The following is a 26,409-nucleotide window of genomic DNA, read 5'->3' on the forward strand; positions in this document are numbered from 1 at the left end:
ACCATCATGCCATGGAGCATCAATTTTATTTTTCTTTTTTTTTTTTTTTTTTTTTTTTGTCATGACATAAGTTGGATGGGGAATGAAGGGGTGAATAAAGTCTAAAATATTCTCAAAAAAATGACTAAGTTCCAAATATGAAGCAACAAAGCCAAAAAAAGAGGCATAAGATTTGTGCCATAGTGCATGTAAGTGGGGGGATTGCAAGAAACTCTTAACACATAACTCCAAACACTGCTTTTTGTTGTGTTTCTGCAGCACAGCCAAACAGACCTTTAAATGAGAATTATTATCTTCACCCCTTAGAAAATGAAGGGCCGCCTCAAACAACAATCCAAATTCCAAACCTCACTTTATTCACAATTCCAAGATTTCATACCCATCTCAATATCTTCTTCACCCACCTCCTTTTTACCTAATTTGAATAATAATAATAATAATAATAATAATAATAATAATAATAATAATAATAATAATAATAATAATAATAATAATAATAATAATAATAATAATAATAATAACAATAATAATAATAATAAATTGAAAAACATTTCACGTTGCATTCTTCTTTAATTTCTTGACCAATATACACTAGAACCTTGATGAATTAATAAATTTGCTTAAATAATATCTTTTCTTTGTCCCGACTCGAGAACAACATGCTAAATTAATAATCCGTTATTTATAAGAAAATTATAAGAAACTCAATAAAATATATAAATTAATAATGCATAAAAAATAATAATTTTACATGATATAATGCATATTTTACAAATCCATGAAGATTTAATAAAATATGATTTAATTGTCGCTTGTTTTTTTTTATTGAAGTTCATATCACCATCAATTTCGTCCCACCCTTTCTTAACATTGTTAGAACTTGTCATATAGTTTTCTCATACCTCAACAAAAAATTGTTAAATATCATTGATGCTTTAAGAGCTTCCGTTCAAGAAAATAGTACATTGAACTAATGGTACGAATACAATAAATAATATATACGTAAAAAAAAATTTAAAAATATATAATTGTTGAAAATATTAATAAAATTAATTTCATAAATAAATAAGTTGTCAATTAATGTATAAATTATTAATTATTATTTGAAGATAAGTTAATATTCGGCTAAATTACGTAGAGTTTGGCATCTTTATCACCAACTTTAATTCTCAATCGGTTTCAACTATAGATTTGTTTCATGTTTATTTAGTATGTCATAAACTAAAATAATGACATCAGCAATCCAACTATAGTTAACAGTTCCAGAGAAAGGTGAGTTAAGGTTAGGGAATTGATACATTATTTATGGTAAAGAAATGCATGCAGTTCATCACAGTGTACTAATGTACAGATGAGATAGCAGAAAATCAAGAATCTTGGAAAGCTTTAGGAAATAAATTTATACATGTTTTTAGAGTTTTGTTGTATGTATAGTCATATATATATATATATATATATAGTTGTTGGCTTCTTCAAATATGGCTCAGGTTCTGCATTTTCTACCTGTTTTCAGAAACTGTGCTTTTCAGATAGTAACATCATTTCCAATAACCTAGCAGTTTTTGCAAAGCTCTAAAATTTTATGGATGTGTACAATTTTTATTTTATTTTTTTTAAACAATTTATACTGTCATATATATATATATATACATACAAATGCTACTACACAACAATAATTTTTATTGGATACATATTTCTAAAGATTTTTTTTTTCTTCCTAAAGTTAATATTCATAGAACTGGAAAGTGTAGAAGCATTACAAGGATCATTGGCCCATAAATTATTTGGATTCCATCCGCATACAATCTAAGTTATGCTGAAAAATAATAATAATATTATTAAAAAAAATAATAAGGGTAAATTACGGCTATGGCCCCATGAGATAAGATCAGACTACGAAAAAACACCTCATATTTGATACGTGGTTGTAGTTTCCTAAATGGCCGTAATTTACCCAAAAAATAAACATCAAATTTTCGATTATCCTCTTGGTTCTCAGAGAATTCAAGTTCTTACATAAATTACCATCAACATCTCCAAGAATTCACATGATAAGAAACCAAATGATAAATAAATTAAAAAAAAGAACCAAAAGATTTTTACTATAATTATTAATCATACAAAATTTGTAGCAGAGGTTAAACGCTTCCATAAAGTTACATCAGCCTACAACAGTTTAATGAATAAGTACAACACAAGGCGATATGCACAAAGTATATATAATGTAGAAAAGCGGCTCGAAGCTTCGAGAAAATTGAGAATGTGATATAACAGTGCACATGTTTTATCGTAAATTGTTACCGATGAATTCCCCTCTTGTATTCCATGGCCGACTTTCGAATGATTTTCCGATCATACTTCGCTTTTGATTTACAGTCCCGTCATCGCACTTATACTCTTGGAAGTAATCGGTGAATGTCTTGGTTCCCAGTTCATCAACTCCATTGAACAGAAAACTCTTGATTATTTCCTACAGACCAATTAAAATATAATATAGTAAATTATTAATTGTCGGACAGAAGAAACTTTGATGCTTCGATATATGATATCGGTACCTTTGCACGAGTCTCCCCGACTAATCTTCTCAGAACTTGATGGCCCGGATCCTGATTTTCACATTTTTTTTATTTAGAAATTTTCAAGATTTATTTATTAAAAAAATAAAAGAAAAATGATTTGTCAACTTAGATGTAAAGAATAAAGAGGTGGTGCATGCATGTACCTTTTCCGCTCTCCATGTGAGATACTTATGCTGTGATTCGAGATTTAACCTAATCCGAGAAACATCAGTTTCCGCTGAAGCCTCGTCCATCAGCTTAAGCCATGACTGTCAAAAAAAAATAATAATAATAAATAATTTTTTTACGGTATATCTAACCTAAATAAGTGTATTATCCATGCTGCAGTAGAACATCATATGTACCTTGAGATAATCCATGAAAGCAGAATATAGAATTTCGTGTTTCTGTTCGCTTGAAGGAAACTTAGTCCATATTACGATTGGTGAGAAAAACTTTATCGATTCGCTGGTAAGTTTTCCTCCCCACGGCAAAAGCTGCACGAAATCTGTGTTAAATCATCGTATCTCATTTTAGATGTCTTACAAGATACATAATGCAAGAATATCATAAATAATGTCCACCTCGGCGTACTTAATTCCGAGACGAATCAATTGTTTGTAGTACTTTTCCTTGTAATCTTGTTGGATCATTACATCATGTAATGGGTTGAGGTCCCTGAAAGTGTGAAAAAACTTAATGAATAAATAAAATTAATAAGTATCAATTATCTGCACGAACGATTTGGTCTATAGGGAAAGTACAGAGCACAGATCAATATGCCAAACGAAGAACAATCACTCAATCGAAATTAGGTCAACACATCAGACAAATCTTCGGGGACTTGTAAAATTATTACGGCTCAGACAACTTTACGTAAACGTTCAATGAAACTTAACTAGTCTGGTAGTAATTGCACAGACTATAGAAATGAGAAGAAAACTTCAAGACGGGAGATAATTAATCTTATGTTGACTTCGTGTGCTTCGCCAGTAGTTTAGTCAGCTGTAATTACAGAAATACATGCAATTTAAGAACTTTTACAATACTACTACCGGAATTGCTATATCCTTTGAAGAAATATATTTCATTAAAATAAACGAAAAAATAATTTTACCGAGACTCGAGTACGGTAGCGGTTATCTACATATCTACGTCTAACACAACTCCATCGTAAACGATTCAACATTTTTTCACAATATAACTAAATACTAAAACCGTAAAAACAAGGAAAGAAAGAAAGATGACCAAGAAATCATATTCTCACGAGTACAGAAAAAAATCAATAGGTAGTGCATTTTGTAGATACTTTTTCGATTTCAGAACCATTAATGAAGTGATTATCTTTTTTTTAAATTTTACACCCGTAAAGAAAGGTTATATTCAATTAGTCTATTACTCCATTATGTAGAAGGGAAATAAGATTGCTTACAGTACAATTATATTCATGACTGCAGTGGTGAAAAAGTTGGCACAAAAAATCGGAAGATCGAACTCTGCTCTTGGGAAGATGGCAAAATCCAATACCTGCAAAACAGAGCACATAAGCAACTTATTTTCCACTATTTTAATAATGGCAGCAGTATATATATACACTTCCGATTTTCCTGCAAGTAAGCTAGTAATATCTTAACGTTTATAGACGTGCGTAAACGAACGAACCTGCATTCCGTCACTCCCTTCAACGGACAAACTCCGAAGCAGCCTAATTTTCGGTGTTTCGAAAGAGTGCATTTGGAGCTCTGTTTTCCCATCCATGGCAGCCAAGCAACTATACTTGTCCTGAACAAAAAATCAGTGCAACATACAGTGACTAAAATCAATAGCAATTAACTCATTTTCCTATAGATATAATAAATTGATAATAAAAAATGAATAAATAGTCTCTTTGAAAAACGCAACTCGAAATGGCAAATTCACAGCTGGCAGAGTTAAAACTGCAGATCTGAGAAACCAAAAGGCACAACTCCCAAAGTTCATAGAATCAAGCTAACCCTAAAAATCTGATCTTTCAAAAAGCGAATTAACTAACTGTGTTCAATTCACACCTGTAATGGAGAAGGAATTAACTGTGTGTGCTTTCTGGTTTCTTCCAAAGCGAAGCGAACGAACTTATTGTAAGAGAAAGCAGTGGTTTCTTCCGCCGTCGAGAGCTCCGCCGTACTGGTAATACTGCAGCATCTAGCGCTGCGAGTTAGCGTACTGAAATTAGAGGTGGTTTTATTTCTGCGCTGTAGAAGAGGATTCTTCAGAGTTGAGATGATTCTCAGTGAGGGGAAATTGTACGGACACGACTCCATTTTTTGTGAAGCAGGCGGAATCGATTTCAGCTCGGTGAAGAAGAAGAAGAGAAACTGATACAGTGCAGTGTGTGTAATCTGTTCGGTAATTGCGAATATTAAATTATAAATAAATAAATAAATTAACGGTAACAGCTTAAACACGTCACACGTGGAAGAGGAGGAATGCATATATTCCACTTTTGCACCTCGAAATATCATCAATTACAGAAACGCCCCTCGATATGTATTCTAGATCACTTCACCTTTATTTTGGGGAATACACTTTTTTTAAGGTAAAGTACACCTACACTTCTAAGGTATGCTAAAATAACTTTAAGGTCCATGTGGTATTGATAATTATAGTCACAACCCTGAAACAATTAACGGAACAAAGATTTCATGTTCCGAGGACCAATATGCACTATATTTATTTTCTGCGGGGCTGTTAGTGTTACTATAGACGAAAAATTATAAATTTTATATAAAATAATAAGGATCGAAGAACTGTTGGGGGAGCCATGTCACCCCTTAGCTCTATGTTGTTTCCAGCACTTCCTGAAACTAATAGTTTGTTAGAACTCTAGCGGAATAACATATCCGATACATTATTCTGTTAAGGTTTCTAAAAATGTTTCAGGAGTCATTGTAATTACCGATACCATATGGACTTTAAAGTTATTTTAACATACATCAGGGGTGTAGGTGTAATTTATCCTTTCCTTTTATGATAAAAGTTACTTCTTCATCCATTTTAAAAAAAACAATAATCCCGCATTTTTATTAGTTAGAAGTTCGTAACATTATTCCGGTGTGTTTGTTAACGATGCATGCGCATTGCGTGAACAATTGAGGCGTGTGACCTAAGTCTATTGATATTTGCAAATTTTCACAAGTTTGCTATTAATTTTCACAAGTTCCTATCAAATTTCTAAAGTTTTCTATTGAATTTTTAGAAGTTCATTACCATATTTTGTAAAAATACTTAATATGCTAAAGTTCGCTTCAAATTTTACAGTCATGTTATCAATAACCACAAGTTTAATGCCATGTTTTATTAAACCACTCAATTTGAAGAAATTTTAATACAATGTTCAAAAGTTCACTCTAAAAATTTCAACCAATTCGAGAGTTCATAGCCGGGGTTCACAATCTTGATGTTATAGTTCTTGTAAGTTCACAGTTAATATGCACAATTGTTTTCCAATACCCTTTAGCATGATTTGGTTGTTTTGGATGGTTTCAAAATTCGAATAAACTTGACTTTATTTCTCAATTTAATTAAAAGAAAAACTGAAAATAAGAACCCAAAATTTGATATCAGAAAAAATGAGAAATTGATGCACTGAGTAAAACTATTTCAAACAAACCTAAAAAAGTAAAGCAACTTATTTTGCGTTGGAAAATAAACTACCTGTTAAATATTGCAAACGAGTTCACTAAGGTATAGCCCCTAGTTGAGTTAGCATGCTCAAATCCGTGCCAAGTGTGAGCAAGTAGTAAAAGCCACAGGCGCACAACTATCGTCCGATCGCTCGGGCCCTGTGTCGTGGGTCGTGTTTGCTCAAATTGGGCTAATTTTGGATCAATTATTAATTTAATTCAATTTATTTCCAAATTAATAAAATAAATTAGCTAATTGGATGTGAATTGGCAACGGGGATGTGAGGATGTCACATGAGTAGAAACATTTATCATCCAAAAGGTGCCTGCTCTAATCGATTCAATTTCCTAAGAGTTGTATCCGATGCACGTAATTCCTAAGAATTATAAATATGCCCCCAAGTTCCAGTAATTACACCACTCAACACCCAATGTGTTTTATTGCATATTGTTGCAATAGTTAAGACTTTCTTTTTCGTGTTTAGTAAAATGCATTTAGTTCGTTGTGATTCAAAATCTTTTGTTCTACTTCTCTGGATGGATCTGTTTAATCGTTGTATCTTGAAAATAATCGCCACAAACTAAAAGCACTTGAAGAGAACAAATTTTTCTCAAGGCAAAAAGAAAACCATTCTTGTAATGACTACGGCAAATTATGCTTCTTTTGAAGTTATATGTCGCAAAAAACAATAACACTGGTAACAAGTAAAAAATGTTTTCATTAATTACAACCTATGTAGCACGAACACGGAAACGGCAATATAGGAAAACGGATACATGGAAACGGCATATTCAAAAAATGAAGATACGGGAACTGGGGGAAACGTGTAAATATTAAACAGTATATGGATATATTTATAAATACTCTATATAAACATGTATAAGTTTTTATTCATATATATATATATATATATATATATATATATAAACATATTCAAAATAAATTTTACTATCAACTATCAATTCTAACAAAAAGTATTTGAAATTTTGCTATTCAAACTTTTTAGGAATTACAAAATGGCCAATAAAGTGTCCGGTACGTGTCTTCGAGTTTCCGACACGAAACGTTTTCGAAACACAGAAACGTTAAGAAATTGAATTTCGAAATCGATCATATTAATCTCGATTCAATTATCTAAAATAAATTCTTCTCAAAGTTTTAACACCAAATAGAACCAAGAAATTTCAAAAGACCAGACCCCCCTCCGTAGATTATTTCCATTAATGGCACAATATTTCCTAAATCTTCAAACATGTCACGAATTTATTGGATTTGGACTTTAAATTTTCAACCTCCACAAAAAAAGCACCTTTTCACTTAATAAACGTTGTTTCCGTGACGCTAAAGCGTGTTAGCATGACTCACACGATTAAAAAATTACCGTCCACTAATCGAAGTAGTACTTCGTGAATTAACGATGGTACATCTATACTGAAATGACAAAATTACCCCTATATTACAAATTCCCCAATTTATTTATTTAACCTATCTGAATGTATGTGACTGTATCTATATATTAGGCTGGCCCAAAGAAAAATAACCTCTCACAAATCCAAATTTCGCCTCTGATTATCTCTCTCTCTCTCTCTCTAGAAACAAACCCGAAAATACGCACATATACCTTATACGCCCAACCTTTCGAGATTTTCTCTCTCTAAAAACTTTTTTTTTTTTTTTTTTCCTTTCTTCCTGGGCATCATCGGACAGCAACAGTGGTTGAATCAATCCAATCCGATTCTCCGATTCGTCGATTTTGCTATCCTCAACCAGCTTTTGAATCCGGGAGGCAATATCACGTTTTCGAACCCCGGACCCAATTTTTTGTTCGAAGCGTGCCGAACGGTATCGTTTTTGAAACACAAACCTTTTCCCGCCGCCGCCGGCTTTAGTGTGGTAGCACATAGCCAGTCCTCCGGTGTATCGGGAGTTAAGACGCCGTCCCCCTCGATTTACGAAAATACCCTTGACCGAATTGCGTGATTTTCCCTCGCTTTAATTTTGTGTGCGGAAAGGTTAGTTCCTTGAAATGAAATTGACAATCAGCCTGTGCTCCAACTCGTATGCCATTCTCAGTTCAAATTAGGGTTTTCTCCGATATGGATTTAGGGTTTTTTTTTTTAAACTGATTGTGCTTTCAAAAAAAATATGGCTTTGCTCTAGTATTTAGAACGGATTATGAGTGTTAAGTGACCGATCCATATAGTTTGCTGTAAAATTTGTTAAATTGTCTACATTAATGTCTTACTTAATAATTTCAAAACTGTGAACCGTTTGTATACTTTCTAAATTTGGCTGTTTAATTTACTATGTGATGTAGATTTTGACGTGTGCAGCAGAGGCTTTCTGAGGGTTTAGGAGATAATACACACTTGTTTGTCCTTCACTTGGTTGGTTCCTTTCATATTTTGGGACTCTGCAAACAGTTCCATGTGAAGAATATTGCATGGCTTTTTTTCGGAACTTTTCGGATGGGGCAGTAGAACAGATTGGTTTGAGTGAGAGGAGTCATTCGCATCAGCCGACCGTGAATAACAGTAGACTAAATGAGAATGATATGTGCAACAATGAGGAAATGGCAGAGCCTACACATGGTCATAATGCTGGAGAAGATAGTAACAATAATATCAGGTTAGGAAATACACAACATTCTTTGAGGGAAACAACTTCTGGGGGAAAGTGGGGTTCGACTTTTTGGAAGGATTCCCAAACTACAATGACGTCCCGTGGAGCATCAGAGTCCGGAGAGGAGTCTAATAGTGGGTCAGAATATAAAGGGTCTGAAGTGGAGGAGGAGTCTGATGGAGTAGAGGATACAATGGAACCTGAGAATCACGATAAAACATATAAAAAAGTGTCTGGAAAGAGGCAACAGCATGTTCCTGCTGATGAGATGTTGTCTGATGAGTATTACGAGCAGGATGGTGATGACCAGAGTGAGCCTCTTAATCATTATAGAACAAAGAATCACCCAAGTGGGTACAGTTCGAAGCCACCTCCTCGGTCTGCTGCTCCCAGCAGTATATCTAGGAAATCAAAGGCGTTGAAAGCCAACAAATTCAGTGATGAAGATGGCGATTTTGAAGAAGACGATGATGGTGAAGATGGTAAGTGTTGTTTTCTTCCCTTCAATTTTGTCTGACATGGATTTTAGTCTATATTGTGGTCTTGTATCAGCATTGACATGTTTTTGTGCTTGCAGAAGATGACCCTGATGATGCCGACTTTGATCCCGATTATGGGGCGACAACCGGGCACAGAGCAATCAAGGTTTTCCTACGACTCTCTGCTGTAGTCAATGAATAGTTGCTACGGAAAATTCTTTCTAGATGTACACGCAGTTCGGACTGTGATGATTAGTGTATGTGTATTGCTGTTCCATGAATGAGTTTGACACAAAGTGGCGTTCTTGTGGTCTGTTGTTATTTACAGCAATAATATATATTACTTTCTGCTTATATGATGTTTTTTTTGAAGATGTAGATGTTTTAGCATTGAGAAACTGCTATCGTAGGTGCATTGTTTACCAATGTATTCCTGTTCCACCTTGGACATGTGGGCCACTCAACCTTAAGTTTGAGAGATGACACCTTGTTAATTTAGAACATGTCAGATAATGAATTTGCAATTGGGATGCAAGAGTGTGGATATAAGTTTAAAGAAAAACAAACCGGGTATTTTTGTTTGTTAAATTGATCCAGATTCGACTTTTGCTGATTTATGGAGCTAATAAGGGAATCCTGAACTTGATATTTCAGCAATTTTTTTTGTTGCTTTTATTCTGTGATTTGGTTGATAAATATGCTCCTGGTGAGGAGTATTCTCTATAAGTGGAATACAATTACAATATGAAGATAATAGAGAGGAATACCTACGTAAATGCAAATGAGACAGGAAATAGTGCTAGGTTGGTGTGAGAAATCGCGTCTTTAAATGTTAAGAGACATATGCTCTACTTACCTAACTTTGTGTATGATGATTGATGTTTTCTTTATTTGTTAATGTAAAACGTGATATCTAATTTCCGTATCAAGCAACCCGAATTAAAATGTGTGAGTGAAATGTTGTGATATCTATGAATCTATGGAATATGATGCTTTTGGCCACAGCAATCAATTAGAATTTTAGTGAGTGCGCATATTCTTGAATTTGTGGTATATTGATTAGTTTCATACATCATGTTCATATTTATGATTAACAGTCATGCATAAACTATTGCATGAAATAACAAATTCTGTGTAACTCGTATACCCATTCACCATTGTACTGGTGTGATCTTGAGTGGAAGGTTCTGTTCCGTTATGTTCAATGTGAACTTAACTGGTTTAGTTTTTCTATCCATGGGTGCAGAATAAATATGAAGATTGGGGTGGTGAAGAATCTGATGAGGAGGATAATGTTGATGATGATGACTTGGATATCTCAGATGATGATAATGATGATGACGATGATGACGATGTCTACCTTAAGAGAAATAGGGCCAAACAATCAAGTAAGGGTGGTCGTAATTTAAAGTCTTCCAAGGAACTTAAATCAGTAGCATCGTCAACTCGGCGAAAGAAAGCTAGAACCTTTTCTGAGGAAGATGAAGAAGAAACTTCTGCTGACAACTCGGAAAATGGTAGTGATGAGGATTTTAGAAATAGAAGAAGAGGTGTACCTGCTCACAGGAAAAATGGCGGTCGGTCTGCTTCTATTAAGGTTTCTGGTAGGAACAATGAACTGCGAACTTCAGGTCGTTCAGTGCGGAAAGTATCATATGTTGAGAGTGATGGAAGTGAAGATCTTGATGAAGGCCAAAAAAAGAACCAAAAGGTTTGTCTTTTTCGGTGGATTCTTATTTTGGCTCTGGCATACAAGTGTGATTGAAATTTGCATCAGTCTCTTATTTTTGTTTCTCTTCATTTTCAATGATTTTATGGTGCTTCAAATTTTCAGAAATTTTAATCTCGCATTTCCAAATGAATGAGCTTAGCAGGCTATGTAATTTATTTTCATATGCTTGGATCTACTGAGTTGTGTGGTTTATCCTCATTAGCTCATTCATGCTCCTTGTTTTATGAATTATGTCGAAGGGTTCTATGATTCTGGTTTCTTTAGTATCAGATGCCTGTTTTAGGAATCTATTAGCTATTGGCAAATTTGTTGCATGCCATGAATCTTCCATGGAGGGAGGGAAGTTCATCTACATTGTGTCGTTTCTCAGATTTTCACCAGTAGATTTTGTGTTCCTGTTATAACTTTTAGACTTGTGTGCATAAAAAAATGTTTTAGCCTTTCTATATATATTTAAGCTCTTACTGGTGTTGAGTTGTTTGCTATTTCCTTTTTTCAAGAAGGAAGAGATCGAAGAAGAAGATGCGGATGCGATCGAGCGGGTATTATGGCATCAAAGGAAGGGCACAGCCGAAGAAGCTTTCAGAAACAATAAATCAACTGATCCTGTTCTATTGAGCTATTTGTTTGACCCAGAAACAGATTGGAACGAGATGGAGTTCTTAATAAAATGGAAAGGCCAATCACATTTACACTGTCAATGGAAATCCTTTTCTGAGTTGCAGAATGTAAGTAATTTTTTCCGTGAAATGTCAGTTGGCTTATAATGGCACACTGTTTTGATGAACCTTATGTTTACAGCTGTACTATAGATTTAAAAAATATCTGTTTATGTTACAACTTGTTGCAGTAGGAAACTTACACTCTCTGTGATTTTCAGCTCAGTGGTTTTAAGAAGGTTTTGAATTATACCAAAAAAGTGATGGAAGATGTGAAGTATCGAAACTTGGTGTCACGAGAGGAGGTAATGCGATATTATTGTTGTAAAGATATTCATGATTATAATTTGAAATAGGTAAGCATGTATGCGAGGGGGCTGTGTGGGTAAGTGTGTGTGTGATGTGTATGTGAGATCATGTCACTCTATTTATTGTTGACGCCTCATTGTCTTTTTCCATTTGTAATCTTTCACCGTCACATGTGCTAGATTGAGGTAAATGATGTCAGCAAGGAAATGGACCTGGATATCATCAAGCAAAACAGTCAGGTTGTTTCTCAGTACCACCATATTTTTGGGTCTATTTACCATTTAACGTCACACTCCCATGAAAAACCTTTTGTGATGAGTCTTCGTAATGCATACTCAGGTGGAGAGGGTGATAGCAGAGAGGCTCATCAAAGATAGTTTGGGTGATGTAGGGCCAGAATATTTGGTCAAGTGGCAAGGACTCTCTTATGCTGAAGCTACATGGTAAGCCAAATATATTGTTTAAATACGCTTTTGTTTGCCTCTTCCTGGTATGATTGGATCTGGATTTACCTGTATAAATATAAATTATATTGTACCTTTTCATGATGTTCGTTAGGATAGGATGTATTATAATTTATTGACATGTTTTCGCATCACATGTATCAGTCAGAGTTTAAGATCTATCATATGTTATGTCTTGTAGGGAAAAGGACATCGATATTTCATTCGCTCAAGATGCTATTGATGAGTACAAGGTATTACTTTTATGACTTGTGCTTTTGGCCAGTGCATGTTTGAGCATGTGCAGTCAACCAGCTTGTTTTTGTCATGAAATTCATCATGAGGCAGTTGCCTTTCAATTTGTTTTTAAGTCAGAATGTGGGAAATCCACATTAAGATTTAGTTTTCTTATAAATTGTGCATATCTAATCAGAGATACACTGTGTTTATGTATTGTTGGCATGTTCACAACCTACTTCATTTTCTGTCATTAAGTCATGTGATTTCAATTTTTATCTCGCCACGTAGTAAGATATTATTCCATAGTATAGCTTGATCATTGTGGGCAAGCAAGAAGATGGAAAGGTTTCTCAGTGTACATTCTTATTAACTGCAATTCATCTGGTTCTTATGTAATTTAATTCGTTGAGGTCTTGAAGGCACAAAAGATGCCCCATGAATATTCCTTAGTGTTACTAATCATTTATTTATTTTATTTCCTTTCTTCATTTTTGGGCTAAACTTGGAACTGTATTTCTGAAAAAAACTGTGTGTTCACTTTAAGTACCATTGACGTCTATATGTCCTTTGCAGCTTTCTTTTCAATAAATTCGAGTACATCACCTGCATATACTTAACTTACCAATTTTGGTTTATTTTTGGTTGAAGTTGTTGGATATGGCAGTTTAACTATGATAAGTCTGTAGTATGGCTTACTGCTTACCCTGTGAACAATGGGAGAAAGGTGGTCATACCACTACCATGAAATCAAAGATGTGTTTCTTTCTCTCTTAATTGGGTGGGATGCTATAATATGTATTTTTGACTTATAAAGAGGAATGGTCTAGTGTGAATAGGTGCTTCTGTATATTTTAGAATGTGAATCGTCTCCAACTAACATTTTCAGAAGAAACTGTTATTTAAAATACACATTCCAGTCATTGATTTTTTTTTAATGCTGTTTTTAAATGTGTTTACGAACTGGTTCAGTTTCGTTCTGTAAGGTTTAACTGCTTTGTTGCCCCATAAGCATCAAATTTGTTCTTGTGCATGTGTAAGATTTGTTCAGGTTAATGTCTTGAGTGTGCTTAGGTCATTAATTAAATTACCCTCTCATTGGAACAGGCCCGGGAGGCTGCAGCGATGGTTCAAGGGAAGACTGTTGATTTCCAGCGCAAGAGAAGCAAAGGTATGCCATTCCCCCATATACATCCCTCATTTCCACTTGTATGTATGTAAGTTTTTCATGTTTATTTTTTTGCATCATTGCAACAGTCTCTCAAACATTCTGGCAATAGGTAGACGATAGTTAAATAATCTGTCAACAGAACATCCCTTGGTTTGCCTGGTGATGATTCTTGCAAATGGAATTTAAGATTCTAGATCATGTTAGCCTATAGTGATGATTTCTCATTCTCTCAGGAAGTCTCAGGAAGCTCGATGAGCAGCCTGAGTGGTTGAAAGGGGGCAAACTTCGAGATTATCAGCTTGAAGGTCTGAATTTTTTGGTCAACAGGTGCGGACTCGGTTCTCGATGGATCTAGTTTGAACTAGTTATGTTCTTAGGTTTTATTTGATCCGTTTTTACATGCAAAGGAGTGCTGATCAGTGACTCTTTTGCAGCGCAGCTGGAGGAATGATACTAATGTAATTCTAGCTGATGAAATGGGTCTTGGTAAAACTGTCCAGTCAGTTTCAATGCTTGGTTTCTTGCAGGTATTTGTTGTTGCTACTCAGCCTTGAGACTTCTTCCATTGTTTTCGTGGCTACTAAATCATAATCATTTCCACAGAATGCTCAGCAAATTCAAGGACCATTTCTTGTTGTTGTTCCTCTGTCAACCTTGTCTAATTGGGCTAAAGAATTCAGAAAGTGGTTGCCGGACATGAATGTCATTATATATGTTGGAACTCGTGCTAGCCGTGAGGTAGTTAAAATTTTCTTTTCCTTTCAGATATAGGGTAAGTTGCGCTTATCCAATTGAACTATACGTGCTTTTACACCTTACCACCAGACTATTTTTTTTATACTTTAGCTCCTGAATTATATAAGACTCGCACGTTGCCTTCGAGAACATTGGGATTTGAGAAATTTCCAGTTGAGATTCAGTTATATGTATAACAGAAGGTTTTTTCTCTTTAAGTTTAAGATCGGGTCACATGTAAAAAAATGTAAAATGGTATGGGGCCCTGATACGGCCATTTTTCTTTACATGTTGCAATAACCAAAATTTTTTGGATAACAACAAACTCATGTCTCACATGTAATAAAATCTCATAGGAAAATTACCCCATTCTCGATTTCTAGAAGGCAATAGTGCAAATCCCGTATACTTCAGGAGGCAAAGTGTAACGAAAAATATATGGTTGTAGTGGAAAATCGCTGATAATTTTGATGGAAAAGTGTGAGATTTACTCTTACTTATGTTGGATTTATCGACTGCTTGACTTCTTTGCCTTCAATTATCCATCTCTTCTTCAGAGAACTTGCTGTTCCTTCAGACAGATAATGAGGGCCGGCACATTTTGCATATTGGCTGAAAATAATTTTTTTCTTGTATTTCATTTACTTTAATGAGAAACTAGATAATTTCTCTGGATTTGATCGAAAGCCATCTATTGTGATTAATTTTCCATTCTCCTATATTTCCTTCACCAAACACAACCACAGTTTGTTTTTATTCCGACTAAAGAATTCTCATTCCGCTAGAAAGAGTTTGTATTTGTTTCCTTATTCTCGCAGAACGCATCCCTTCTTCCTTCAAAGCAAAATGCCCTCTGGTATTACATTAACATCATTACTGTATTCAATTTAGGAATTATCATATATGAATATTCATTTTCGTACAGTGAAAAAATATGACCTATAAAAAGCCAGATGACACCACTATCCATGCAATAATTTACAAGACCTGACATCTACAAGATACCTAGAATAAAATGTTTCTACCATAACATGAACAACATTACTTTCTGGATTCCTTTCTTAAATATGCCTTGCCCGGTTACCCCTACGCCCAAAACGAAGCTATACAATCCAATCATTCTTGTTTGAACTTGTCTTTTGTTTTAATGCTCCTTGTACTGAGTGCAAGAGTTTTTATTGTTTATATTTGTATACAAGAACAAATTCTGGTGTCTATTTTCTACATTGTAACTTTATCTTAACTTTATATGAGATTGCTCAAAGTGTCGGGCAATATAACCATTGATGCTCAACAATGTCATTCTCGGATGTTGTTTTTCCACTTGAAGCAAAGGTCCATTGTTAGTGTCCTAAGAAACGTTATGTTTTATCCAGTCTCTGCACTTTGGAGTTTCTATGAAAGACAATTTGCATGCATTACCGCGTTGGGGTTGTTATGTGAATGGTTTTCTTTGAAGAAGACTCGAGTTAATGTATTTTTATTGGTGTCTTCATCTGTCTTATGATAGGAGTCTTAAGTTTTTAAATTGTGTGTTTAAATTTTAATCTTAACTGGGATTGCTCTTGTAAAATTGCCAACCTTTACCTCCATTTATTTTTTCTTTTTTAATGATTATCTCCTTTAACTGCAGGTCTGCCAGCAATATGAGTTTGAAAATGATAAGAGAACAGGCAGGAGTATAAAATTTGATACTCTCTTAACTACGTATGAGGTCTTATTGAAGGATAAGACTGCCCTCTCAAAAATTAAGTGGAATTATCTTATGGTTGATGAAGCACATAGGTTAAAGAACAGCGAGGCCTCTCTGTATATGACATTATCAGTATGATAGTCTTTTAAATTTCACATTAATTTGGTTCGGTGTACTTCGAAGTTGCTTGGATTCTGAGTATTGACTTCCATGTTTTTCAGGAATTTAGTACAAAGAACAAGGTTCTAATTACTGGCACTCCCCTTCAAAACAGTGTTGAGGAGCTATGGTGATATGTTTTTCCGTTGTGAATATATATGTATATATAATATTTTTTTTTTCTGCACAATGTGCCATTGACTAGTGGATTTTCTCTTGATTACCATACGCATAGTTATGGATGGATTTTTTCAGTAATTGACCAGAAGTTGATCATTCTCTCTGCTTCAGCATTATTTTTTGGCTGTCTAAGTGGTGTATGAGAATTGAATTACTTGTGACAGTTGTCCGATTGATTGATGAAGTAAAACTGCTTTTAGGCAATTGTTGTCTGCTATAGGCATATTTTAGTTCAACACATTAAAGTTTTCTTGCTTACCTCAGCTACGCTTCTTTTCAATTGTGTTGAGAGCTCTAGGATTGTCAGATTTCCTTGTTTTTTCTTTTTTCTTTTTCTGTTTTGAGTGGTTGGGTTTGGCGTGGCGCCGTGGTGTTACTCCAGGGGTATTGTTTAGCTGGATTCGTTTAGAAGAAGTCTCTCTTCTATTTATACATGCATGATTTTTGTTTTCATTTAACTCTAAATTGTTACGTAGGTGTAAGTGTTACTTTTAATGTGCTAGACACTGATGGAATGTTGAATTTATCTACAAATTGCAGGGCTTTGCTTCATTTTCTTGATCCTGATAAATTTAGGAGTAAAGATGTCTTTGTTCAGAAGTACAAGAATCTTAGTTCCTTCAATGAAACAGAGGTATTACTTCATCCTTTTCTGGACCTATGATGTTGTAAACATCCATGTTGCAGTTTAAGCATTTTGTGTTTTTTTTTGCTTTTTAGCTAAGTAACCTTCACATGGAATTGAGACCACACATTCTCCGTAGAGTCATAAAAGATGTAGAGAAGTCTTTGCCTCCAAAGATTGAACGGATACTCCGGGTTGAAATGTCACCGCTTCAGAAACAGTGAGTTAACTTTTAAACAAGATGTTCTTAGTGATTTTAATTTCCCTTCGTATTCTTTTGATGAACTTTGCTTTTCAGGTATTATAAGTGGATTTTGGAACGCAACTTCCAGGATTTGAATAAAGGAGTCCGTGGGAATCAGGTTTGCTTTCATCCCTTTTTCTGAAGTCTTGTATGTGAATTGTTGCACCCAACTGCTGAATCTTCAAGGAACCTTCACTTAATTATGTAGCTGATGCTATTCTCTTCTCATGTTTTTATTTGGTGATTGATTACCACAATCCCTGCCTTCATTGACTATGTCATTATGGCCCTGTTACGTTACCAAGAAAATACCATTAATTGGAGTATGCATGATGGATCTTGTTATTTTGGCTCTTGCTTATTTGGGAATGTTCGGTATTCCATTTATATGAAGAAAACAAGTGAAGAAATTTCTCATTGTCATTCCGAAAATCGTGCAGGTTTCACTTTTAAATATAGTGGTGGAACTGAAGAAATGTTGCAACCATCCATTTTTGTTTGAAAGTGCAGACCATGGTTATGGTGGCGATTCAAATTCCCTTGGTAGCACTAAACTGGAACGAATTATTTTGAGTAGTGGGAAGCTGGTCATACTAGATAAGCTGCTCAACAGATTGCATGAGACAAAGCACCGTGTGCTGATATTTTCTCAGGTTTGCAAATTTTTTGGCCCCACTGTGCTATAGGGTAGTACCTTACTCCATTCATGAATAGCTGCTTTACTGTGCAATGTATATTATATATTTCAATATTTATGGATATTAGGAACTTGAGATAAACTTGTAGGACTTCTCCAAAGTTCACGTTGCACTTGAGATAATAAACTATTCAACTTTGTTCGCATTTGTGATATGACATAAGTGATGAGAGAGTCATATTTTGATTTTTGTCACCCACAATTGATTAATAGGTCATATTTGTCGACAGATGGTTAGGTTGTTGGATATACTGGCAGATTATCTCTCTCTCAAGGGGTTCCAGTTTCAAAGACTGGATGGTAGTACCAAGGCCGAGTTACGTCAGCAGGCTATGGAACATTTTAATGCTCCTGGTAGTGAGGATTTCTGTTTTCTTCTTTCCACTCGTGCTGGTGGCTTGGGTATTAATCTTGCAACTGCGGACACAGTTATCATATTCGATTCAGATTGGAATCCACAAAATGATTTACAGGTCTATGATATATTATTGCATACATTCTCATAGTTCCTTAATTTCTGTCACTTAACATTATTTTAGTGTTTATGGCCTTACTAATTCAATATTCTTGTGCTAACTAGGCAATGAGCCGCGCTCACAGAATTGGGCAACAAGAAGTAGTTAACATATACAGGTTTGTTACTAGCAAGAGTGTTGAGGAAGATATATTGGAGCGGGCTAAGAAGAAGATGGTATGCAGTACTGCAAAAGTTTTGCATATTTTTGGTTTTATGCTCGTTTTATCATGTGTGAACTTGCAGAAATTTTATTGGGTCTTACATTTTGAGAATTGGTTGTTTTGCATATTATTGTATTGTAACATATGTTTAGATTCATCTGTAGGTGGTGGGCATTTCAGATTCTCACCTTGTGATGTTTTATTGCTAGGTTCTGGATCATTTAGTTATTCAAAAGCTGAATGCTGAGGGAAAATTGGAGAAAAAGGAAGCTAAAAAGGGTAGTTCTTTTGATAAAGTAAGTTCATGAAAGTAAAATCCCAGTTCTGTTGGTTTACTGATTCTACTGTTGCGTACATGAATGCCTCCGACGTTCTGATTTTTCCTTGCTAAACCATATGGTTTATGTTATGTTTTTGTAAAATTAAATGTGGCTCTGTTCTCCTACTTATTTCCTTTTGTTATGCAGAATGAGCTTTCAGCTATTCTGAGGTTTGGGGCAGAAGAACTTTTCAAGGAAGATAAAAACGACGAGGAAAGTAAGAAGAGGCTTCTCAGTATGGATATTGATGAGATTCTTGAAAGGGCAGAGAAGGTTGAAGAAAAAATACCTGAAGGAGAGGAAGGAAGTGAATTGTTGAGTGCTTTTAAGGTAGTTTATCATGATTTTTCTGTTAAATAGTAATTGAACATTTTCATTTCCAGTTTTCATCACACTCACGTTCTCGCTATTGTGTAATTTTGGTGAGACATGCTCCTCACCCTTTATTATGCCTGGCGCTCTGTTCGTCATTATTAGTCTGCAGGTTTTTGTTGACTTGCATTGCTCTAAAGCCTGTTCTGACTTGTTCTTGATGATTTCCGTTGTGAGTCGAATTAATTTTTCACGATATACAGGTGGCCAATTTCTGTAGTGCTGAAGATGATGGAACTTTTTGGAGCCGGATGATAAAACCGGAAGCTGTTGTGCAAGCTGAGGTATGCAATTAACCCTGATATGCCTGGTGTCTCGTATAATTATAATTCAGTATGATCAGTTCTTTTAATGTTCCTTATATCTTCTAGGATTCTTTGGCTCCCCGAGCAGCACGGAATATTAAAAGTTATGCGGAAGCTTTACCACCTGAAAGGATCAATAAAAGGAAAAAGAAAGGAGTTGAAGCTCATGAAAAGCTGTCAAAGCGGCGCAGAGCAGATTCTGGTTATTTTCCTCCAATGCTTGAGGGTGCTACAGCTCAAGTGAGAGGATGGTCATACGGGAACTTACCTAAAAGAGATGCAACACGGTTTTTCCGCGCGGTAAACTTTCTTAATTTGGTAGTTTTGACATGACATTTAAGCATAAGTTGTCTTAAGTCACAATTTATGAGCCTGGCATGTTAGGATCGAAATGTGATTTGATCATAACACTTCTTCTGTTCGCTCGAATTATTATCTATCAAAATTAGAGTGTGGGGGGTTTGTCATATCTTTGCTAGCTAAAAACATGTCCTGCAAAGAATTGGGTGGTAAAATGCGTGTGTTGGTTTTATGTAGGACACTCTTTTAGCATCCAACATCACAATATGGACTATCTTAAAAAAAAACAGAAAAATTGCCGTATAATGCCCTTACGACAAACACGCCAACACACACACACCCACACACATCCCTGGGATTAAAAACTTCCCACAACAGGGTAGCCAACACACACACACACACACACACACACACACACACATTCCTGGTATTGAACTTCCCACAACAAGGTTGCTGGTATATGGACTATCTTCAGGTTATGCATGTTTCCAGGTATAAGTAAAGATCGTTTGGCATTTAATCGATGAAGTGAAAATGAACGCTGTGGACAACATCAATCATGAAATGAAGCTTGTGATTTATTTGTTATGCATCTTCTGTATTTTGTTGCTCTTGAACATACATTTTGATCTTATCAAATGGGAGATTTCTGTGATGAAATCCAGATGTGTTTTTGGGTTGTGAAAAGCGACTGAGATAAGTTCTGTCTTACAAGTAGGCCTTTTTGTTGTTTATGATGTTTGAATGGTGTGTTTAGAAATGTTTTGTTTGTATGATGACTGGACAAAAAAAATACTATTTTTGAAGTTTATTTTCTGTTACCATTCCATAGGAATGTGTGAGAAGGAAGGAGAAAGATAAAGGTTTAAAAACCCAACCCTCTCCCATTTATCGTGAGTATCAGATATTACTGATGATCAATTATTGGATTAAAGGGACTGTCTTCTTCAAGAAAACATTTAGGATAGATAACAATCATAAATTTATTCTCCTAGATATTTAACTAAAGTGAAGTTATTGTAGCATTAATATTTTATTTCATCTCACATGGCGATGTTGTGATAAAAAATCCATTAGCTAACTAGAAATAAACTCAGTTCATTACTATAATGATTGTCTTCGTTTGAGATGAAACTATTATAAAGGAATCCTCTTTTAAACTTCCCCATTGTCCTATCTTTTCGGCATCTGTAGTTTGGACCTTTATCTTACTGATGCTGACCTATATTAGGTTAAGATGTTTGGAACTGATAGCCATATAAGCTTGATAGCTGAAGAAGTTGGTGGAACAGTTGAAGCTGCCCCAACTGAATCTCAAATAGAGCTTTATGACGCTTTAGTTGATGGTTGTAGAGAAGCAGTTAAAGGAGAGACTCTGGACCCAAAGGTTTGTCCTTTGTTATCTGTATGCGATAGAGTTCAAAATTCTGCTGTTATGTCAGTTGTAACTTGTTTAACTATTCATTCAGGGCCCGCTTTTGGATTTTTTTGGTGTACCTGTAAAGGCTGATGAAGTATTAAGCCGCGTGGAAGAACTTCAGCTCCTTGCAAAGCGGATTAGCAGATATGGAGATCCTGTCTCTCAATTCCGAGCACTTGCATCTCTCAAACCATCCACATGGTCGAAAGGTTGTGGCTGGAACCAGAGTAAGTAAACAATTTTTGGCTTTTACGTGCATCAACTTTAGATCAGTTTTTAGTAATATGTTTGATTTTCTACCGGGAAATGGTACATTGTTGTGTGGAGAAATGTTACTATATTTGCATTACTATGGTTGGGTACATAACAATTCCTTCTTGGGTACTATCAGAGGATGATGCAAGGCTGCTGCTTGGAATTCACTATCATGGATTCGGCAATTGGGAAAAAATAAGGTTAGATGAAAAACTTGGTCTTACCAAGAAGATTGCTCCTGTGGAACTTCAACATCACGAAACTTTCTTACCACGAGCCCCCCAACTGAAAGAACGGGCTTCACAGCTTTTGGAAATGGTAGGCAGAATGCATTCTTATTAAATCACCCCCACCTCCTCTAGTTGATAGTGGAACTGCTATTCTTTTGTATCATAATTTTAGATGTTCTTCTCTGATCACGCAAAATCCCTTACCATGATCCGAGATCGACCGGGTATAAAATTGGTACTCCATGCTCCATGGTAAGGGAGTTTGTAAGTTAGAGTACCAATTTTATCTGGCATGAAATGTGAATATTTGTTCAAGTTATCTCTGGTTACTTACTCCAATTTTTGTGATGAAGTTTCTTCATGTGATCTAATTTGCTTGTTTAGTTGTTATTCATCAATTTGGAATAGATACGCCATCTTGTTCTGGTCATTGGTTCTCAATTAACATTTCTGCACCTCTCCATGCATGTCTATCTAGATATGCATGCAAAGATAGCCTAGTCTTGCATTATGCCTTTTCCTTCGACGATTCTTCAAATTCGTCGCCACCTCTGATTTGGTGCCTGCATAATCTGTTCTCAGGAAGTTGTTTCAGTTGGTGGGAAGAATTCTACTGTCAAAGTTGGGCGTAAGAATGCAAAAAGACAGAAAGAAGCTATTATGTCATCACATGGAAAGGGGAGACAAGGGAAACCGGATTCCCCTAGTTTGAATGTTCAGATGAACAAAAAAAGAGCTCCAAAATCTCAGAAGATTGAACCTTTAGTTAAAGAGGAAGGTGAAATGTCTGATAACGAAGAAGTTTACGAGCAGTTCAAGGAAGTTAAGTGGATGGAGTGGTGTGAAGATGTCATGCTAGATGAGGAGAAGACTCTGAAACGTCTTCAAAAGCTGCAGTCCACAAGTGCAGATTTGCCAAAGGAAAAGGTAAGTTCAAGTATCAGCGACCACATCCTGTATTACTTTGGTTTTCTCTTTAATGTTGAACTTTGCTCCTAAATTTCTACTATGTCAGGTTCTGTCCAAAATTCGGAATTACCTGCAGCTTATTGGTCGGAGGATTGACCAAATTGTTTCGGAGTATGAGCAGGAGTCTTATAGGCAAGAAAGTACGTATATTCATCTGCATAACATTTATTCTTTTACACTGTTTCAAGTTCTAGCTTTCTACATTATCTCCATAGATCAGCAGGGTGTGGATCAGAAGATACCATAAGGGAACAACGGCAGGGAAAATATTTTAAATGATAGATGAATATCATCTATTATTTTACCAGACTGTTTTTTTTAGGCAAAATTGTTTGATATGAATTTAAACTTTGCACAGGGATGACCACGAGATTATGGAATTATGTATCTACCTTTTCAAATCTGTCCGGTGAGGGACTTCAGCAGATTTATACCAAACTTAAACAGGAGCAACTGGCAGCTGGTGTGGGACCATCCCAAGTCAACGGCTCTGCTCCTGGGAATCAAACAGCACCATTTATGCATAGGGATATTGACGTGGGGAAATTTGAAGCTTGGAAACGGAGAAAAAGAGCCGAGGCGGATGCTTCTCAAAATCAGAGACCTTCAAGTAATGGGGCATGGTTACCTGATTCCCACTCTTCCGGGATTCTTGGACCACCACCACCGCCCGATGGCAGACAATTCAGTAATGGGAGGCCTTACAGGGCTCAACCGCAGGCTGGCTTTCCTCCAAGACAAGGTTTCTCATCTAGTATCAAGTAGCTATTGGGGCAAGGACTTGGCTAAATTGTTTTATGCGTGGTTCTAAATGGCTTCATTTGCTCTTAGGAACCCTTTTGCCTTTCAAAGTTTGAGATCACGAGAATAACAATTTTGACGTGTCCTTTTCAGAGTTGTAATTGATCTGAAGCTGCTTGAAAAATACACGACTACATCTGTTTTCAACAGGTGAATACAGAAAATTCTGACGATCACTTGTTGTTGGGAGGTTGGCTCGAAGCAAAGATATACTTGGAAATCCTCCAAAGATTCTTTTAGCTTTTTTTTTTGTTTTCTTCATATATTTATTTAGTTTCGATTTCTTTACGTATATAGAAGATAGTTGAAAGGGTTCGATGGTCATTTGTGATGCACCATGCAAGGACATTTTTTGTATGTATAATGACCTTATGAAGTGTAAATGATACAATTTTGCTCTATAGAGTACCAAAAGATGCGTTAGCCGGTTTTTGCGTTTCTTTAGCCTGGTTGTCAAGGGGTTTCTTGAAAATGATATCGATTCCTTATTGAATCAGGTTTTGCTTCTTAATAATCCTTATGCGGGTACTTCACACGCTTTTGGTAGCCTGGAGGATAGTGAAAAAGGATTGTTCTCTCCGTCTCTCTTTCTCTCCCTCACACAAATATGTGTATACATGTGTACGGATGTATATCTGTTTGCTCCGCTCTCTATTAACTGAAGAATCTTGTAATCTTTGGGCTGTTTTGAACTGATCAAGAATTTGAGCTTGTCTTGCAGGGAATTTGTGTTGCTGAATTTCGTTAAAATTCTGATTGTCTTGATACTCGAGTTTCATGATATTTCAACAGCTTGAACAACCTTTGTACATGGAAGATTTCGCAGCCTTTTGTTCAAGGATCAATAAGCAAGAACCTCTATTGAGGCTGCAGTGTTTTTTTTTTTTTGGTAATGAAGGAATGCGCAACTAAACCATATAGGTGCACTGGATAATTCTCGTATAATAGCTTGCAAATTACACGAGAGACGTAAATCACATTAAGCTAACTGTGTGTGACAAACTCGACCTACCGACCGTTGGTAAGGAGATTTGTACCTGGATTAATTGACACTTGCTCCAACATTTGAAGGTGCAACTATCTAACATTTGCTTACATGCATTTTAGTCTATGTTTTTCTTTTCACCTATGTAGTTTGTTGCCACTTTTTTATGAAATTCAATGTAAATTGTAGCTATTTCTAGCAACTATCATCAATTAATGCTACAAATTAAAAAATAGATGAATATACCAGAAAAATAAAACAAGGAACCATTTTGTTTTGTAATGGTGTAAATGCCTGAATTCTTGGACCTTGTTTATTTAGTAGGAATAGATGTGTAATTTTGTTTTGTATGCCTAATAGCCTCATATAATAATATATATAAGAGATAAAAAAAATAGAAAAAACAAAGGTTGAAAATAAAGTAAGATAAAAAACAAAAAAAAAAAAAAAAAAAAAAATGAAAAATTTGTTGTGTGGCTTGAGTTCCCAAATAGATGGTGTGGTTGAAAGCCCTTTATCACGTTATCCTTCTTTTCCACCTTAAGCTTCGTGACAATTTTCTATGGCATGTATTTTTCTACTATGTTCTTCTCATATCTCCTTTTATACTTCTGCCCCTCGTATTTTGTTGTATTTACAGATTACCCTACTCTTGTTTCTATCTTATCTAATTGGACCCACGGAATTCTTGATATGGTGATATCTATGTTCTCCAAGCTTGTATCGTTTTATAAATCGAATTTTTATTTGCTTGTATTCACTTAATTAATACTTCCCGGCATTCCATTTTAATTGTCTTTCTAGAGAATTTTTTTTATTTCAAAATAATTGTCACTTTAGAATCCAAATGAAGTATTTATTATGTTTTCTCAACTATGCCCTTGTTACTATTAAGAGAATTAATGGTTAAAACATTTAATAAAAACGGTTTTTTAGTCATTTTATTATGATTTTTCTAAAATCCATATGCATTTATTAGTTTTTTTAATATGTGTAAATTAGCCAAAAAAGATAATTAAAATGGAATGAAGGGAGTATGTTTCTAGTGGTTTTTTCTTTCAATTCTTTTACATAACATATAATTATTTTACACCAAATTATAATATAAAATGATTTGCTAAAGTTCCCACTTAAAAGGCATTCGGTATATATTAGATAACATCCAATTTTTTTCTCGTACTTGAGAATCCGTTTCCTAATTTAGTACTTCAAGGCATATATACATGTGGGTGTGCGTAAAATATTTAAGAATGAATACACGTGTATGGCAGAAAACGTTGATAAAGTTCACCGAGTATAGCATAGAAGAAATCAATAAATCCTCATGTGAGCAAACGAAAGTATTGGGGTACAAAAAGAAATATAAGAGGAAAGTAATGGCACGAGTGCAAACACAGTATTTTGTGATTCGTAAAAGACAAAACAGCACCCGAATTTCTTGTATTGTATGTTTGTGCTGGCGTCACTAATTCTTAGCCCCAGGATTGCCATTGGTTCGTTTCTTATCTGCCACGTGGGAAGTGTGACGTGGAACCCACACAGCAGCCGTGATTGGCCTCCCGCGCTCT

The 26,409-nt window shown here is 35.3% G+C and overlaps 2 protein-coding genes across 3 annotated transcripts; one reads left to right on the plus strand and one right to left on the minus strand.

The window, feature by feature from the left end:
- Positions 1 to 2,075: 2,075 nt before the first annotated feature.
- On the minus strand, positions 2,076 to 4,959 carry HY2 (phytochromobilin:ferredoxin oxidoreductase, chloroplast / phytochromobilin synthase (HY2)). The gene is made up of 8 exons (XM_012982975.2): positions 4,607 to 4,959; positions 4,221 to 4,340; positions 3,991 to 4,085; positions 3,143 to 3,236; positions 2,924 to 3,055; positions 2,723 to 2,827; positions 2,556 to 2,606; positions 2,076 to 2,470 (listed from the first exon to the last, which is right to left on the minus strand). Exons 1-8 carry the CDS (start codon positions 4,856 to 4,858, stop codon positions 2,285 to 2,287), a joined length of 1,035 nt encoding a protein of 344 aa, XP_012838429.2. The 5' UTR covers positions 4,859 to 4,959; the 3' UTR covers positions 2,076 to 2,284.
- A 2,783-nt stretch (positions 4,960 to 7,742) lies between these two features.
- CHR5 (chromatin remodeling 5) lies at positions 7,743 to 24,270 on the plus strand. Of its 2 annotated transcripts, none has more exons than XM_012982977.2 (31): positions 7,743 to 8,233; positions 8,539 to 9,325; positions 9,421 to 9,488; positions 10,569 to 11,033; positions 11,555 to 11,782; positions 11,935 to 12,018; positions 12,202 to 12,261; positions 12,362 to 12,465; positions 12,668 to 12,719; positions 13,810 to 13,873; positions 14,107 to 14,200; positions 14,313 to 14,400; positions 14,477 to 14,611; positions 16,242 to 16,433; positions 16,523 to 16,590; positions 17,181 to 17,274; positions 17,361 to 17,485; positions 17,564 to 17,627; positions 17,950 to 18,162; positions 18,437 to 18,679; positions 18,787 to 18,897; positions 19,094 to 19,180; positions 19,352 to 19,534; positions 19,780 to 19,860; positions 19,948 to 20,181; positions 21,413 to 21,568; positions 21,651 to 21,828; positions 21,993 to 22,174; positions 22,669 to 23,013; positions 23,102 to 23,195; positions 23,414 to 24,270. In XM_012982977.2, the coding sequence occupies exons 2-31, from the start codon at positions 8,665 to 8,667 to the stop codon at positions 23,818 to 23,820; spliced, it is 5,160 nt and encodes a 1,719-aa protein (XP_012838431.2). In that variant the 5' UTR covers positions 7,743 to 8,233; positions 8,539 to 8,664; the 3' UTR covers positions 23,821 to 24,270. The 2 variants fall into 2 exon arrangements, with proteins under 2 accessions (XP_012838431.2, XP_088669567.1); XM_088813441.1 differs by having other exon boundaries at positions 11,558 to 11,782.
- Positions 24,271 to 26,409: the final 2,139 nt, after the last annotated feature.

Source organism: Erythranthe guttata, chromosome 14, assembly GCF_056151865.1.
Source record: "Erythranthe guttata isolate IM_541 chromosome 14, IM_541, whole genome shotgun sequence".
NCBI lineage: Eukaryota > Viridiplantae > Streptophyta > Magnoliopsida > Lamiales > Phrymaceae > Erythranthe > Erythranthe guttata.

Bases quoted from the DNA above. Each gene is read 5' to 3' on its own strand.
- HY2 (XM_012982975.2), bottom strand. From the start codon at position 4,858: ATGGAGTCGTGTCCGTACAATTTCCCCTCACTGAGAATCATCTCAACT. The intron at 3,237-3,990 runs GTAAGCAATCTT...TCACACTTTCAG, and splicing joins GTCATGAATATAATTGTACT to GGACCTCAACCCATTACATG. The intron at 2,471-2,555 runs GTACCGATATCA...ATTGGTCTGTAG, and splicing joins TCGGGGAGACTCGTGCAAAG to GAAATAATCAAGAGTTTTCT.
- CHR5 (XM_012982977.2), top strand. From the start codon at position 8,665: ATGGCTTTTTTTCGGAACTTTTCGGATGGGGCAGTAGAACAGATTGGT. The intron at 16,434-16,522 runs GTATGATAGTCT...CATGTTTTTCAG, and splicing joins CTCTGTATATGACATTATCA to GAATTTAGTACAAAGAACAA. The intron at 18,163-18,436 runs GTTTGCAAATTT...ATTTGTCGACAG, and splicing joins GTGTGCTGATATTTTCTCAG to ATGGTTAGGTTGTTGGATAT.